Consider the following 17626-nt stretch of genomic DNA (forward strand, 5'->3'; position numbering starts at 1 on the left):
CACTGTACCCAAACAACGTTTTTTATCCTTTTTTTGGAGACAGATCGAGATTTCTTTTGGTGTTATTTAATTGTTGGGTCTTTTATTTTTGGCTAAATAAGGCCCCTTTCACACTTATACGACTTCAAAGTCGCGCGATTTTACCGCTATTTGGGAGCAGTAATACTTTGTACGACTTTGCCACAACTTTGGCATTAACAAATGAAAACATACATGGTGTGAGGCTTGTGCTTACAAAGTCGTACTGAAATAGTGTCTATATTATTCAGGTACGATTTGCATGCTACGTGAGGGTTTAACATTGAGGTCTATGGAGTACAACTCACATGGAAGTTGCACCAAAGCAGTGCAGGGACTACTTTGAAGTCGGCACGACTTAAAGTCATGCCAATATGAATGGTAGTCATTGAAAATCATAGAGAATGACTTGTCATACGATTTTACAGTACAAAATCATGGGACAAGTCGTGTAAATGTGATAGGGGCCTTAGTCGTGCCGACTTCAAAGTAGTCCCTGCACTTCCATGCGAGTTGATGTCCATAGACCTCAATGTTAAACCCTCAAGTAGCATGCAAATCGTACCTGAATAATATAGACACGATTTCAGTACGACTTTGTAAGCACAAGCTGAGAATGGTTAATGCCAAAGTTGCGGCAAAGTCGTACAAAGTAGTACTGCTCCCAAATCGCGGGAAAAAATTGTGGCAAAATCGCGGCCGAGAAATCGCAGTAAAATCGCGAAGTCACACAAGTGTGAAAGGGGCCTAAATAAATTAAAAAAGACAGAAAAAAAAAAGAAGTTCTTCTTAGTTTCTGTTTTGTAAATAAGTTTAATTAGGCTCTGTGTCCCATGATGTACGATAAAGAAAGAAAATGTTTTGCAAGAACCAGTTCTGCCATCACCGGATTTTACTGGCACTCACATGAGACGGAATCAAATATATATATAAAAATATCAAAAATTTATTATAATTTTTTTTTTTTTTTTTTTAAAAACACCCATCCTGCGTTTGATAGTACATTAAAACAATACAGCCAAAATGTGATACATTTGTCCCTTTCTAGAGACTACCATACATATACCTCCTAACAATTTATCCATGCTAGGAGTACAAAGAAATGGAGGTGTGCGTATTTCCTGCGCTTGGTCGGTTTGAGAATATATATATATATACACACACACACACACACACACACACACACACACATACATATGCATACATACACACACATATATATATATTATTATATTTGATTCCGTCTCATGTGAGTGCTAGTAAAATCCGTCAATAGCAGAACTGGTTCTTGCAAAACATTTTCTAATTATCCTAAACAATTGTTGCTTGCAAAAAGGTGCTAACTGTATATGTCTGCCAACCACAAATCTCTATAAGAAATCCCCTAATGACGCCATGTCCTCTCTCTGCTCACCTCCATAGGATATATGACAGTCTGTGCGATGGCTCCGGCCAATGACCCAGCAATGAACCTCTCTCGGACCCTCAGCGTTTCCTGCTGACCACGGATGACCTTCTTTATCTGAGCAGGAAAATCAAGCTGGTTAGTTCTTCTCTTGTGGTTTACATTCTATTAGAGTAATCATCCTCATTGGAAAATTTGGAATTGGAAAATTTTTTACATTTTTCTTTTTTTTTTTGGACGCTCTGTGCCGGAAACCAGGCTAAAAAAAAAAAAAAAGCATTTCCCTAAATGACCCTAATCTAACTAAAACCTTAACCACTTGAAGACCAGGCTTTTTCTGTCACTTTTTGTTTACAAGTTTAAATCAGTATTTGCTAGAAAATTACTTATAAACCCCAAAACATTATACATTTTTCTTTTAGCAGAGACCCTAGGGAATAAAATGACAATCACTGCAATTTTTTATATCCCACGGTATTTGCGCAGAGGTTTTGCAAATGATTTTTTTTTGGAAAACAAACTTTAATTATTAAAAAAAAAAAACACAATATATACCCCAATTTTTTTGCAAAATGTGAAAGATGATGTTACATTTAAGAAATAGATACCTAACATGTCACGCTTTAACCACTTCAGCCCTGGAAGAATTTACCCCCCCTTCCTGACCAGAGCACTTTTTGCAATACGGCACTGCGTCGCTTTAACTGACAATTGCGCGTCACCTCTGCGGTTTTTATTTTTTGCGCTATAAAAAAAGCGACAATTTTGAAAAAAAGGCAATATTTTAAATTTTTGCTATAATAAATATCAAATGCAGGGACAGTCCAAGTTCTTCATCATAAATAATCTTTAGTTGATGGGGAAAAAAACAGCGAATATCCAGTGGAATAGGTGATATATCAATCATATAAGGTGACTTTAGTGACAACCTCCACCACCAATAGAAATGGCCGCTCACCTCAAGCGATGGACCCCTGAGAAAATCAGTCAGGTCAAAACAGCAGTTCCCTTTAAGGGTGTAAGTCAGCAAGATCACACACTGGTATCGGATGAGATGCCGGTACTTGGCTATTTCACATGGTAATCATCAAAAAACCGGTCCGGGTACTCCTCCTGCACACACCCCCCACCGGTTGATGATGAATACCATGTGAAATAGCCAAGTACCGGCATCTCATCCGGTACTTGGCTATAAATATCCCCCAAAAAATATATAAAAAAAACACATTTCTTTCTTAGTTTAGGCCGATATATATTCTTCCACATATTTTTGGTAAAAGAAAAAAAAAGTAAATAAATAAAAAAAAAAAAATCGCAATAAGCATATATTGATTGGTGTGCGCAAAAGTTATAGCGTCTACAAAATAGGGGATAGATTTATGGCATTTTATTATTATATAATGGCGGTGATCTGTGATTTTTATCGTGACTGCGACATTATGGTGGACACTTTTGACACTATTTTGGGACCATTGTTATTTACACAGCGATCAGTGCTATAAAAATGCACTGATTACTGTGTAAATGACACTGGCAGGGAAGGGGTTAAACACTAGGGGGCGATCAAGGGGTTAAGTGTGTCCTAGGGAGTGATTCTAACTGTGGGGGGGGGAACTGTGTTTACCACTGACATGACAGCGATCACTGCTCCCGATGACAGGGAGCAGTAGATCTCTGTCATGTCATAAGGCAGAACAGGGAAATGCCTTGTTTACATAGGCATCTCGCCGTTCTGCCTTTCCGTGACACGATCACAGGACACCGGTGGACATCGAGTCAGCAGGACCCACAGGCACGGAGTACGCGCGCACGCCCACAATGCCACGTCTTAAAGGGGACGTACCTGTACGCCCATTTGCACAGCCATGCCATTGTGCCGACGTATATCGTCGCGCACTGGTTGGCAAGCGGTTAAAATTGCGCACACTCATGGAATGGCGACAAACTACGGTACTTAAAAATCTCCATTAGGTGACACTATAAGAGGGAGGGGACAACGTATGAAAATGTTGTGCTAGTGAGTTAAGTTCCATTTTAATCTTTAAAGTGCACCTTCCACCACTTTCCCTAAATTTCATGTCAGCACACCTAACACTTTTTTAAAATTCTTTTTTGCTTTCCCTATTTTTTGTTCCTTCTACTTCCTGGTTTGCCTGAAGGCAGTTCCCTGGCTGCACAGATGCCCCGCGGGAAGGGAACATCACCATTGCCTTCAGGGAAATCCCTGCGGTGTTCTCACAGTATTGTCATACTGAGCATCATGAAAACACATGATGATGTCATGAGCTTCATCTCAAGCATGCAGCATACACAATACTACAGGCATCTTACCCAGGATCTTACCAGAACAAAGTAGTATCCTATTAGTTATATGTGAAGGGAATTTCTTAATATTTGCATGACATTGTGTGCTTTGTCTTGCACATGTGCAGTATCACAGGCATTAAAAATGGCGGCGTGAGAATAGGAACCCGGGCAGCACACAGACAGGACAAAAAATAGGGACATATAAAAGAAAAAAGTCACAAGGAGTTGCACATACCTGCAGCATCCACCCAAATCTCAAAGAGGAGCTCCAAGCTACTCCCCCCCAAAAAAAAATTAAAAGTCAGAAGCTACAAATACTGTAGCTGCTGACTTTTAATATTAGGGGCTTACCTCTCCAGGAATCCAGCAGTGCCCTCACCTGAGCCTTGTGGTTTCACAGCCAGTTCCCTACCGCGCATGCGTGAAGTGCGAATGGGCTGGTTGCGGGGGAAGGAGGAGGGGACGGAAGTGTCAAAACTAGGTACCAGCCCCCCCAAAAAGGTGCCAAATGTGGCAGTGGGGGAGGGGGGGGGCAGACAAGGGGAGCTTTCTCTTTAACCTTTAAAGTGGTAGTAAAGTCAGAAGTCTTTTTATCCTAATGGATTCTATACATTAAGATAAAAAACCTTCTGTGTCCAGCAGCCCCCCTAATACTTACCTGAGCCCAATCTCGATCCAGCCATGTTACAGTATTGTCTGGGCTGCCCGGGACCCTCCCTCCTCATTGGCTAAGATGGCAGCGTGGTGCCATTGGCTCCCGCTGCTGTCAAAGTCAATAGGCCAATAAGGAGAGAAAGGGGCCGAACCGCGGCTTCGTGTCTGAATGGACACTCAGAGCAGCAGCTCAGCTCAGGTGCTCCCATAACAAGCTGCTTGCTGTGGGGGCACTCGGCAGGAGGGAGGGGCCAGGAGCGCCGGTGTGGGACCCGAGAAGAGGAGGAACTGGGCTGCTCTGGGCAAAACTATTGCACAGAGCAGGTAAGTATAACATGTTTGTTTCGTTTAAAAGAAAAAAAAAAAAAAACTGCTACTTTAGTATCACTTTAAGCCTAGTACACATGGACCGAATGTTCAATAGAAACCGGCCAAAAATCGGACCGTGTGTACTGGAGTCCAGCCGGGCTTGTGTCAAAGGGGCGTGACCAAAAAAGGACTGCCGACCAGCTTCCGATCAGTGTCCCCCTGTCACAACATAATAGATCAGCAGGGGAGATTGCTGTACTAACATCAGATAGTTAGTACAGTGGCTCCTCCCGAGCTGTCAGTTTTTTTTTTTCGTGCAGTCCTGCTCGGTTAAACAAAAATAAAACTGCTAGTGTGTACCAGGCTTTACTGTCACGGGTGAATGCCAGGCCATTCTAAGAGATTAAACTATGAGAGCTTGTGGTTAGTGCCCCCTCCCCCACAGATTGCCATAGGCCCATCACTACAATTGGCAGCCTCATTGGCCAATAGGAATTCACAAGAGACAAAAAAGGGTGGGCAAGTTTCTGCATTATTAATGAGCGTCGAAGCTTTACCTGTCAGAACAGCCTGAGATTCCGCCATAACAGGAAGGTTTGGGAGTCTGCTGCAGGAATGTGCACTCCAACAAATACAAACTCTCCATAGGATCGAATGACTGAGACTTCATTGACTTCTATTAGAGCTGCACAATAAATCGTCAAGAATCGTTATCGCAATCTTGACTAAAGTGTTTCACAATTCTTTCTATGCAAAGAATTCTCTCTGCTCTTCTGCAGCCACAGCTATCAAAACAAAGGAAGGAAAAACTGGGCAGTCTGCCAAGAATCGAAACATTCTTTATCAGTTGAACTTAAGTATAAACATTGTAACAATTTGTCAATGGAATAGACTTTGTGTGTAAGTGAAAAACGTTTAACCACTTAAACCTTTTTCTGACATTTGTTGGTTTTAAGTTAAAATCTTTTTTTTTTTTTTTGCTAGAAAATTACTTGGAACCCCAAAACATTATATATATTTTTTTAGTAGACACCCTAGAGAATAAAATGGTGGTTGTTGCAATATTTTATGTCACACTGTATTTGCGCAGCGGTCTTTCAAATGCAATTTTTTTGAAAAAATTACTTTAAATGAATTAAAAAAAAAAAAAAACTAACCAGTAAAGTTAGCCCATTTTTTTTTGTATAATGTGCAAGATTTTACGTCGTGAGAATCATGAGAGAATCCTGATCTTTTTATTTTAAGCAAAAAAATCGTGATTCTCATTTTGGCCAGAATTGTACAGCTCTAACTTCTATAGAACTGTATTAATTATAGTGTGTCTGATGTCTTGGAGAGTGTCTGTGGAACAAAGCTCAAAAGTGGGGGAGCGGCACTAGAGAAGTCCTGTGAGTGAGAAGAGGTCATTTTATTTATTACAGGTACTTATATGGTGCCATCAATTTACACAGCACTTTACATTTACAATTGTGCTCATAAGTTTACATACCCTTGCAGAATTTATGATTTCTTGGCCATTTTTCAGAGAATATGAATGGCAACACAAAAACTTTTCTTTCACTCATGGTTAGTGTTTGGCTGAAGCCATTTATTATCAATCAACTGGGTTTACTCTTTTTAAATCATAATGACAACAGAAACTACCCAAATGACCCTGATCAAAAGTTTACATACCCTGGTGATTTTGGCCTAATAACATGCACACAAGTTGACACAAAGGGGTTTGAATGGCTATTAAAATGTAACCATCCTCACCTGTGATCTGTTTGCTTGTAATTAGTGTGTGTGTATAAAAGGTCAATGAGTTTCTGGGCTCCTGACAGACCCTTGCATGTTTCATCCAGTGCTGCACTGACGTTTCTAGATTCTGAGTCATGGGGAAAGCACAAGAATTGTCAAAGGATCTGCGGGAAAAGGTAGTTGAACTTTATAAAACAGGAAAGGGATTTAAAAAGATATCCAAGGAATTGAGAATGCCAATCAGCAGTGTTCAAACTCTAATCAAGACGTGGAAAATGAGGGGGTTCTGTTGAAACCAAACCACGGTCAGGTAGACCAACTAAAATTTCAGCCACAACTGCCAGAAAAATTGTGCGGGATGCAAAGAAAATCCCACAAATAACTTCAGGCGAAATACAGGACTCTCTGAAAACATGTGGTGTGGCTGTTTCAAGATGCACAATAGGGAGGCACTTGAAGAAAGATGGGCTGCATGGTCGAGATGCCAGAAGAAAGCCATTACTACACAAATGCCACAAAGTATCCCGCTTACAATACACCAAACAGCACAGAGACAAGCCTCACACCTTCTGGCACAAAGTCATTTGGAGTGATGAGACCAAAATTGAGCTTTTTGGCCACAACCACAAACGCTACATTTGGAGAGGAGTCAACAAGGCCTATGATGGAAGGTACACCATTCCTACTGTGAAACACGGAGGTGGATCGCTGATGTTTTGGGGTTGTGCGAGCTACAAAAGGCACATGAAATTTGGTTAAATTGTTGGCAAGATGAATGCAGTGTGTTATCAAAAAATACTGGAGGAACATTTGCATTCATCAGCTAGGAAGCTGCACATGGGACGTACTTGGACATTCCAACATGACAATGATCCAAAACACAAGGCCAAGTCCACCTGTCATTGGCTACAGCAGAATAAAGTGAAGGTTCTGGAGTGGCCATCTCAGTCTCCTGACCTCAATATCCTTGATCCACTCTGGGGAGATCTCAAACATGCAGTTCATGCAAGACAGCCCAAGAATTTACAAGAACTGGAGGCTTTTTGCCAAGAGGAATGGGCAGCTTTACCATCTGAGAAGATAAAGAGCCTCATCCACAAATACCACAAAAGAGTTCAAGATGTCATTGATGTTAAAGGGGTATTAAGAACGGGGGTATGTAAACTTTTGATCAGGCACATTTGTGTCGTTTCTGTTGTGATTATGATTTAAAAAGAGTAAACACAGTTGATTGATAATAAATGGCTTCAGCCAAACACTAACCATGAGTGAAAGAAAAGTTTATGTGTTATCATTCATATTCTCTGAAAAATAAATCATAATTTCTGCCAGGGTATGTAAACTTATGAGCACAACTGTACATTGTACATTCACATTAGTTCCTGCCCTCAAGGAGCTTACAATCTAAGATCCCTAACTCACATTCGTACATACACATATTAGGGCCAATTTAGACAGGAGCCAATTAACCTCCCAGCATGTCTTTGGAGTGTGGGAAGACACCCACGCAGGCGCAGGGAGAACATGCAAACTCCATGCAGGTAGTGTCATAGAGGTAAACAGGGGTAATGTTTTCTAGTCAGACATCTTACCTGCTCATATGCCATGAATTTGATAGCGGACTCAGGAGCTATTTTCAGTACGTTTATACCGTTCCCCCGCCACAGTGAGCGCAACCCACCTTCTTCTATCATTGCTTTCACTCCCCTCAACATGGAGATCCCATGAGATTTTGATCCATGTACCTGTAAAGATCGAAAGAAAAATGAACATAGGGCAGGAGCACAAATTATGTACAGCGAACTCCAACCAAAGAAATAATGAATTGGGACTTCAAGGGCACAAATTAGGGCAGGCCATAGTTAATGTGATTTTTTTTCCTGCAGCCACAGGTTTCCCCCATTAACACTGACTGAGCAATTGTGTTCTCCCAGCGGGGAGCCGTCCCTGCCGGGAGAACACAGTGATTACTGCTAGCAGCTATAGCATGTAAAAATCTGACATGCTGGTTGTACCCAAGTTGATCGATGGATCGGACTTGAGTACAATCAACCTGCCCACAGATTGTTCGAATTTCAGCCGGTCTCTGCTGAACCATCCAAGATTTGAATCATCTATGGCCGGCTTAATACATAAAATCCACATGACCCATGAGGATGTGCAGGGAGTCCACAGGAAAAGTGAGCGAGTGTACAGATGTCTAATATGTATACGTTGGATGGTGATGGTTTCCTAAGACATAGGATTGTACATTTTTCAGAGATCATAACCATTATTAACGAAGGATGCGGATATGATCTGCAAATCGCATAGAAACATTGATATCCCATTAGTGAAGCCTCAAGAATCACAACTGACAGCTGAATTAACATTAAAGCGGAGTTCCACCCTGAAACTGGGGGGAAAATTTTTTTTTTTATGTGTCATCATTTCCCAGTAGTCTGTGGGCAGTACTGTGATGTTGCCAGAACAACGGGGCGGGACCTTCCTCCACTGCCGACCGTTGTTATAGCAACTTTAGAAACAATTGGCGATATGGCCGGTGAATCGCGCATGCGCGAGATTGAGAGATTGTGCCCAAATTACATTTTTAATCACACAAATAGAGCTTTCTTTTGGGGGTATTAAATCACCGCTGGGTTTTTTATTTTTTGTTATATAAACGAAAAAAAGACCAACAATTTTGGAAAAAAAACAAAACGATATTTTCTACTTTCTGTCATAAAACACATCCAATAAAATCAAATTTCATCATAAAATTTAGGCCAAAATGTATTCAGCTGTATGCCTTTGGTAAAAAAAAAAAAAAGTCCCAATGATTGGTTGGTGTGAAAGTTATAGCGTCTACAAACTATGATATATATATATATGCTTTTCCCTTTTTGGAAAGTAGACAGTGTTCTGAAGCATTTAGTAAGAGGCATTGCGAGTTTTTTGAGGTTGTAATTTTTTTATAACAATTCTTTTTGAAAATTAAGAAATTGAATAAAATTATTTTTTTTCACGTGCTGTCACCACTGCAGTACAGTGCCATCATAATTCTTAATAACATTTTTTTACATTTTATTTTAATTTAAAAAATTTTTTAAATACATTTTAGAACACTGTACTACTACTTTTTTTTCACACTTCGTTTGCTAATGCAATGAAAATCTTTACAATAGCAAAGTTTTTATTGGTCATGAATGGGTTAACCATTCATGACAGCTGCAACCACTAATGATCTATGATTGACTAGAGCTAAATCACATGGTACAGGGTGCTGTGATTGGCCCAGGTACCATGTGATAGCTGTGGGCCAAATCACAGCTTAGTCAACAAAGCTGTTATGAATAAATTTATTCATAACCGCTTTGTTGACACTGTGATCTTATAGCGATCACATGATCACGACCCCCAATTATTGGGATCCACAATCCACCGTGTCTGGTGGTTACAGCGGTTGCGGGGAGGGAAGCGCAGTGTTCCCCCTTAGCCCGAGCAGGCAAAATGAGGTACATATGCGTGATTTTGCCTGCACTTGCCAACCTGCTGCAGTATAAGTACTGTGGATGGCCGGCAAGTGGTTAAGTCCCTATTCATCAATTGTTTGGTTGGAGTTATACTTTCTGAGATGTCGAACAAATTGATTTATGAAATGAGATAAATACATAAGAAGAATTCCAGGCATGCTATATTTTTACATAGTTACATTGGTCCAGCTTGGACCACTGCAACTTTGTATATAGCATACCTGGCAGATCCTCCTGGAAGCTGAAAATCAATGTAGTAGGTACGCTACTACAGTAATCTTTACTAGCTTCCAGGTCCTGTGCGTAGCAGCTGCCTGCATTGTGGACACAGGAGGTCGCTCGGTCGGCACGGCTGCCATTCAGAGAACGCTTTGCATTTTCTCAATAGCTGCAAAGCATGCTCTGATTGGCTGAAGTGGAGAGTGTGACATCACCACCCTGCTTCTCCATCTCATCCAACCAAAGAATGCCTTGTATTCATTAAATAAAAAATGCAAAGCGTTCTCTGAATGGTGCCAATACTGATTGGGTGACCTGCTGTGTTCAGTAAGCAGTAATGCAGCTTACTCATCCAGCAGATTGAGTTTCCTAGAACTGTCTGTTGACTGCTGAAGAATATCATGCTCACCTGCATTAAGACTTTCAGCCTGTCCAGGGGGGCGGTTCCTGTCCTTGACACGGCTCCTGCCACACCTCCCGCCAGGAGCTGCTTCCACCACATACCAGAGCGGATCTCCTTCTTTGAGAACTCATCTGGAACTGCCAGTGACTCACCTATATCCAGCATCTGAGGAAAAACACAACATAAACTGCCATACAACAGCACAAGGAGAAACAATGACCTGTTCTACATAGGTGAAAAATCCAACTTCAGCCACCATACAACTTCTAACAGAGGAACAATGACGTGCTCTACATAGGAGGAAAATTCCAACCTCAACCACCATACAACTTCTCACAGAGGAACAATGACCTGCTCTACATAGAGGAAAGATCCAACCTCAACCACCATACAACTTCTCACAGAGGAACAATGACCTGCTCTACATAGAGGAAAGATCCAACCTCAACCACCACACAACTTCTCACAGAGGAACAATGACCTGCTCTACATAGACCCCATACACATCATTAGATTTTCTGCAGATTTTTGTCTTCAGATTTACCAAAACATGTAGTCACAGTGCAAGGGCCTGCCTGATTGCATACAATTTGAAACGCTTAAGGTTTGACCCCATATTATTTGGTTTTGGTAAATCTGAAGACAAAAATTTTCAGAAAAACTTATAGTGTGTATAGGGACTTACAGAGGAAAGATCCAACCTCAACCATCATACAACTTCTCACAGAGGAACACTGACCTACTCTACAAGACAAAAACATCAAACATCAGGTATCCTATAATCGCATACCTAAGAACAATGACCTGTTTTACATGAAGGAAAAGATACATTAATCACCATTTAAAGCAGAACTAAAGTTTTGAAAAAACAGTGTGAGTAGGTAGACTCTTGAGATATGAAATGTCTCTTCAGCAATAGAATTAACTTCTCTGTCTGCTTAAAGTCCTCTTTAAAATGTACACTAATCTGTGCATGAGCAGCTCGATTTACATTCCAGCGTGATGCTGGTGTGCCAGGATGACTGAACTCTTGGACATTTGCACCCATTACATCATCCAAAGCCAGCCAAATCAAGACAGCTGAAGACCCAGCACCCAAAAGAAGCCGGTAGGAAGATGCCAGCAAAGGAATTCACGGATGTTGGACCACTGAAGCAGGGGTTAGTATTGCAGATTTTAGTTCCACTTTAATTGCACACCTAAGAACAGTGACCTGTTCTATATGGAGGTAAGGTCCATCAACTACCACATAACTGCACACAGAGGAACAATGACCTGTTTGGCACGAAGAAAAAAGTCCCAACATCAACTGCCATATACTGTAACTGCAGACTGAGGAACAATAACCTGTCTACATTGAGGATTTGAGGAATGATCTAATATCAATAATATAACTGGTAACCAAGGTAGAGTAACCTGGTCTACATGGAGGGAAGATCAAACATCAACTACCATATAACTACACACCGAGGAACAATGGCCTACATGGAGGAAAGATCAAACATCAACTACCATATAACTACACACCGAGGAACAATGGCCTACATGGAGGAAAGATCAAACATCAACTACCATATAACTACACACCGAGGAACAATGGCCTACAGTGGAGGGAAGATCAAAAATCAACTACCATATAACTACACACCAAGGAACAATGGTCTACATGGAGGAAAGATCAAACATCAACTACACACCAAGGAACAATGGTCTACATGGAGGAAAGATCAAACATCAACTACCATATAACTACACACCAAGGAACAATGGTCTACATGGAGGAAAGATCAAACATCAACTACCATATAACTACACACCGAGGAACAATGGCCTACAGTGGAGGGAAGATCAAAAATCAACTACCATATAACTACACACCAAGGAACAATGGTCTACATGGAGGAAAGATCAAACATCAACTACCATATAACTACACACCGAGGAACAATGGCCTACATGGAGGAAAGATCAAACATCAACTACCATATAACTACACACCGAGGAACAATGGCCTACATGGAGGAAAGATCAAACATCAACTACCATATAACTACACACCGAGGAACAATGGCCTACAGTGGAGGGAAGATCAAAAATCAACTACCATATAACTACACACCAAGGAACAATGGTCTACATGGAGGAAAGATCAAACATCAACTACACACCAAGGAACAATGGTCTACATGGAGGAAAGATCAAACATCAACTACCATATAACTACACACCAAGGAACAATGGTCTACATGGAGGAAAGATCAAACATCAACTACCATATAACTACACACCGAGGAACAATGGCCTACATGGAGGAAAGATCAAACATCAACTACCATATAACTACACACCGAGGAACAATGGCCTACAGTGGAGGGAAGATCAAAAATCAACTACCATATAACTACACACCAAGGAACAATGGTCTACATGGAGGAAAGATCAAACATCAACTACACACCAAGGAACAATGGTCTACATGGAGGAAAGATCAAACATCAACTACCATATAACTACACACCAAGGAACAATGGTCTACATGGAGGAAAGATCAAACATCAACTACCATATAACTACACACCGAGGAACAATGGCCTACATGGAGGAAAGATCAAACATCAACTACCATATAACTACACACCGAGGAACAATGGCCTACAGTGGAGGGAAGATCAAAAATCAACTACCATATAACTACACACCAAGGAACAATGGTCTACATGGAGGAAAGATCAAACATCAACTACCATATAACTACACACCAAGGAACAATGGTCTACATGGAGGAAAGATCAAACATCAACTACCATATAACTACACACCGAGGAACAATGGCCTACAGTGGAGGGAAGATCAAAAATCAACTACCATATAACTACACACCAAGGAACAATGGTCTACATGGAGGAAAGATCAAACATCAACTACACACCAAGGAACAATGGTCTACATGGAGGAAAGATCAAACATCAACTACCATATAACTACACACCAAGGAACAATGGTCTACATGGAGGAAAGATCAAACATCAACTACCATATAACTACACACCAAGGAACAATGGTCTACATGGAGGGAAGATCAAACATCAACTACCATATAACTACACACCAAGGAACAATGGTCTACATGGAGGAAAGATCAAACATCAACTACCATATTGCTGACGGCCAAGTAACTATTACTACATTGAGGAAAAGGCCCCACCATAAACTACCTATACCTAAAACATTGAGGAACAATGACCTGTTGTGCATTATGAAAAAGACCCAACATTAACTGTCATATTGGTGTACACTTAGGAACAATGACTTGTTCTACATGAAGGAAAGATCCTACAGCAACTGCCATATAACTGCACACCAAGGAACAAGGACCTGTTCTACATGGAAGGAAGAGCCAACATCAGCTACCATATAACCATCTAAGAATGATGGCTTGTTCTACATGGAAGAAAAGATCTGGAATCAAGCACCACATAATTGCACCCCAAGGAACATCTGTACTACATAGAGGAGACAATATATAGAAAACCATTTAACCAGTAAAGCTCCCGGGTTAGTTTCACATTGCAGCCACGGGCCTATTAATAAAAAGCAATAATTACCTAAACGCTCCAGAAATAACTCAAAACTTCTGCTCACTGAAATGACATCATACTTTCACTTTAAAAAAGGAGTCTGTAATTATCTATTCTTACATATGTGAAGGTGCTAAGAATAAAAAGGGGCATTTTTTAAAGTTTCTTTCTATAGTGTTTAAACTTGTATGTAAATGACGCTGTATATTTGCTCATTAAATAGTGTTCATGTTGTGCCACCCGCTTAGTATTACTGTGCAGTGACTGTGCTCTACTGATCTAATTATCTTAATGAAAGATCTGCCTGTAGACAGAGGACTAGAGTACATTTATTAAACACTTTTTATTTAGCTTAACCTGAAACCATTCATGAGGGACGCTAACTGAACTGTCTGATATACAGGTGAGCACTAGAGGGACGCTAACTGAATGGTCTGATATACAGGTGAGCACTAGAGGGATGCTAACTGAACTGTCTGATATACAGGTGAGCACTAGAGGGATGCTAACTGAATGGTCTGATATACAGGTGAGCACTAGAGGGATGCTAACTGAACTGTCTGATATACAGGTGAGCACTAGAGGGATGCTAACTGAATGGTCTGATATACAGGTGAGCACTAGAGGGACGCTAACTGAACGGTCTGATATACAGGTGAGCACTAGAGGGATGCTAACTGAATGGTCTGATATACAGGTGAGCACTAGAGGGACGCTAACTGAACGGTCTGATATACAGGTGAGCACTAGAGGGATGCTAACTGAACGGTCTGATATACAGGTGAGCACTAGAGGGATGCTAACTGAATGGTCTGATATACAGGTGAGCACTAGAGGGACGCTAACTGAATGGTGTGATCTACAGGTGAGCACTAGAGGGACGCTAACTGAACGGTCTGATATACAGGTGAGCACTAGAGGGACGCTAACTGAATGGTGTGATCTACAGGTGAGCACTAGAGGGACGCTAACTGAATGGTGTGATCTACAGGTGAGCACTAGAGGGACGCTAACTGAATGGTGTGATCTACAGGTGAGCACTAGAGGGACGCTAACTGAACGGTCTGATATACAGGTGAGCACTAGAGGGACGCTAACTGAATGGTGTGATCTACAGGTGAGCACTAGAGGGACGCTAACTGAATGGTGTGATCTACAGGTGAGCACTAGAGGGACGCTAACTGAACGGTCTGATATACAGGTAAGCACTAGAGGGATGCTAACTGAACGGTGTGATATACAGGTGAGCACTAGAGGGATGCTAACTGAACGGTCTGATATACAGGTGAGCACTAGAGGGATGCTAACTGAACGGTGTGATCTACAGGTGAGCACTAGAGGGACGCTAACTGAACGGTGTGATCTACAGGTGAGCACTAGAGGGACGCTAACTGAACGGTGTGATCTACAGGTGAGCACTAGAGGGATGCTAACTGAACTGTGTGATCTACAGGTGAGCACTAGAGGGATGCTAACTGAACGGTGTGATATACAGGTGAGCACTAGAGGGATGCTAACTGAACGGTCTGATATACAGGTGAGCACTAGAAGGATGCTAACTGAACGGTGTGATCTACAGGTGAGCACTAGAGGGACGCTAACTGAACGGTGTGATCTACAGGTGAGCACTAGAGGGATGCTAACTGAACGGTCTGATATACAGGTGAGCACTAGAGGGATGCTAACTGAATGATTTGATATACAGGTGAGCACTAGAGGGATGCTAACTGAACTGTCTGATATACAGGTGGCCACTAGAGGGATGCTAACTGAACGGTCTGATATAAAGGTGAGCACTAGAGGGATGCTAACTGAACTGTTTAATATACAGGTAAGCACTAGAGGGATGCTAACTGAATGATCTGATATACAGGTGAGCACTAGAGGGATGCTAACTGAACGGTCTGATATATAAAAAGGTGGCCACTAGAGGGAGCACCTACACATCTGTACAGGAAAGTAAATAAGTGCACAGAACATCAATTATTACTTTAGGTCATCCACACAACCACAATGTAAATTGTCAATCACTGAAAATACATTCTAATGCCCCTTTAAATCATTATCTGACCAAAGGCAGCTGCCAGAGTCTTTACCATCATGAGCTGGCAATGGTTTCACTTGTTTTAGGCCTCCAAAGCATTTTAAAGAGGAACGCTCTGCGTTTACCTCCCACTGATATACTCACTGAGGAATGCTTCCAATAAGTGACGACGTCTTCCATATTGTGCAGTGCATTCAGCAGGAAATGATCCCTCCATTCCAGCCAATCAATGGTCAGCGTCCCGTCACGGTCCATGCTATAAAAGGTAACACTGCGTCAGGGTCCATTGTATCAGAGGCATGGTTTGTGGAATGACAACAAGCTACACAAAGTGGTATTTAGATTAGGAAAAAATACCTAGGCTGGCATTGCCAACCTCTCCAGAAAATGCTAGTCCTCTGGCTGTTTTGATAACTCTCTGGCTTCAGTACTTTGTGAATCACTGACCCAGCAATGTAGAGATCTGTACAGATCAGGGCAACTTTGTGCAAAACCATTGCATAGAGTAGGTAAGTGTGACATGTTTACTATCTTAGAAAAAAGAAAACCTACGTTCCACTTACCGGTAACGGTATTTCTACGAACCTTCCAGGACAGAACACCTGAAGTAGGCCTGCCGTCCTGGAAGGTGATAGGAGAAAACTGCCACCTTTACAATCACTTTAATGCAGTGATTTCCTATGATCGTCAGCTCCATCTAGTGACTGTAATGTGGTATTTATTTTGTTTCTGATTGAAGTATTTCAGTAAAAAAAAAAATACTGCATTATGGCCACAAGATGGAGCTGATGAACATAGGAAATTACTGTATTAAAGTCGTTGTAAAACGCTTACATACCACTTTTACCTGCAGGCAAACCTATAATAAGGCTTATCTGTAGGTACTGGAAAGTGCTTAACCAATTAACCTTAGGTGGACATCATATTTTCCTCCAAAAAAAATGCATTTGTAAAAATTGCTGCGCAAATACCGTGTGACATAAAAAAAATTGCAACGGCCGCCATTTTATTCCCTAGGGCCTCTGCTAAAAAAAGAAATATATATATATATATATATAATGTTTGGGTTCTGAGTAATTTTGTAGCAAAAAAACGATGATTTTTACATGCAGAAGAGGAGGGCCAGAATAGGCCTGGGCTGGAAGTGGTTAAAACGGAACTTCCCCTTTTGAGCGGAGCTCCACTTTGAAGTAGAACTAAACCGAACTTGTCAAAAACTGTGAGCAGGCAGTACACATTTACTTGTCTGCTTGCAGTCTCCTACTGAATGTACACTGAGCTGCGCATGCACAGGTGAGCATGCATTTCCGGCACACTCCAGCTATGCCGGGAATGGCTGACTCCTCCCACACAGGCGGGATGATGTCATTCCCTATCGGACAATCAACAGGCCAAAAACCCAGCGACTGGAAGCAGCCAGGGAAAAGATGAAGCGGC

The 17626-nt window shown here is 41.4% G+C and overlaps 1 protein-coding gene across 1 annotated transcript in view; it reads right to left on the minus strand.

The window, feature by feature from the left end:
- SLC25A23 (solute carrier family 25 member 23) overlaps positions 1-17626 on the minus strand; it is a 53339-nt gene that overhangs the window by 14938 nt on the left and 20775 nt on the right. Inside the window, exons 4-7 of the mRNA XM_073622805.1 lie at positions 16334-16445; positions 10574-10732; positions 8026-8178; positions 1433-1540 (exon numbers count right to left, since the gene is read on the minus strand). Coding sequence (XP_073478906.1) covers positions 1433-1540; positions 8026-8178; positions 10574-10732; positions 16334-16445 — 532 coding nt within the window. The remainder of the gene's footprint in view (positions 1-1432; positions 1541-8025; positions 8179-10573; positions 10733-16333; positions 16446-17626) is intronic.

Source organism: Aquarana catesbeiana, linkage group LG03 (assembly GCF_042186555.1).
Source record: "Aquarana catesbeiana isolate 2022-GZ linkage group LG03, ASM4218655v1, whole genome shotgun sequence".
NCBI lineage: Eukaryota > Metazoa > Chordata > Amphibia > Anura > Ranidae > Aquarana > Aquarana catesbeiana.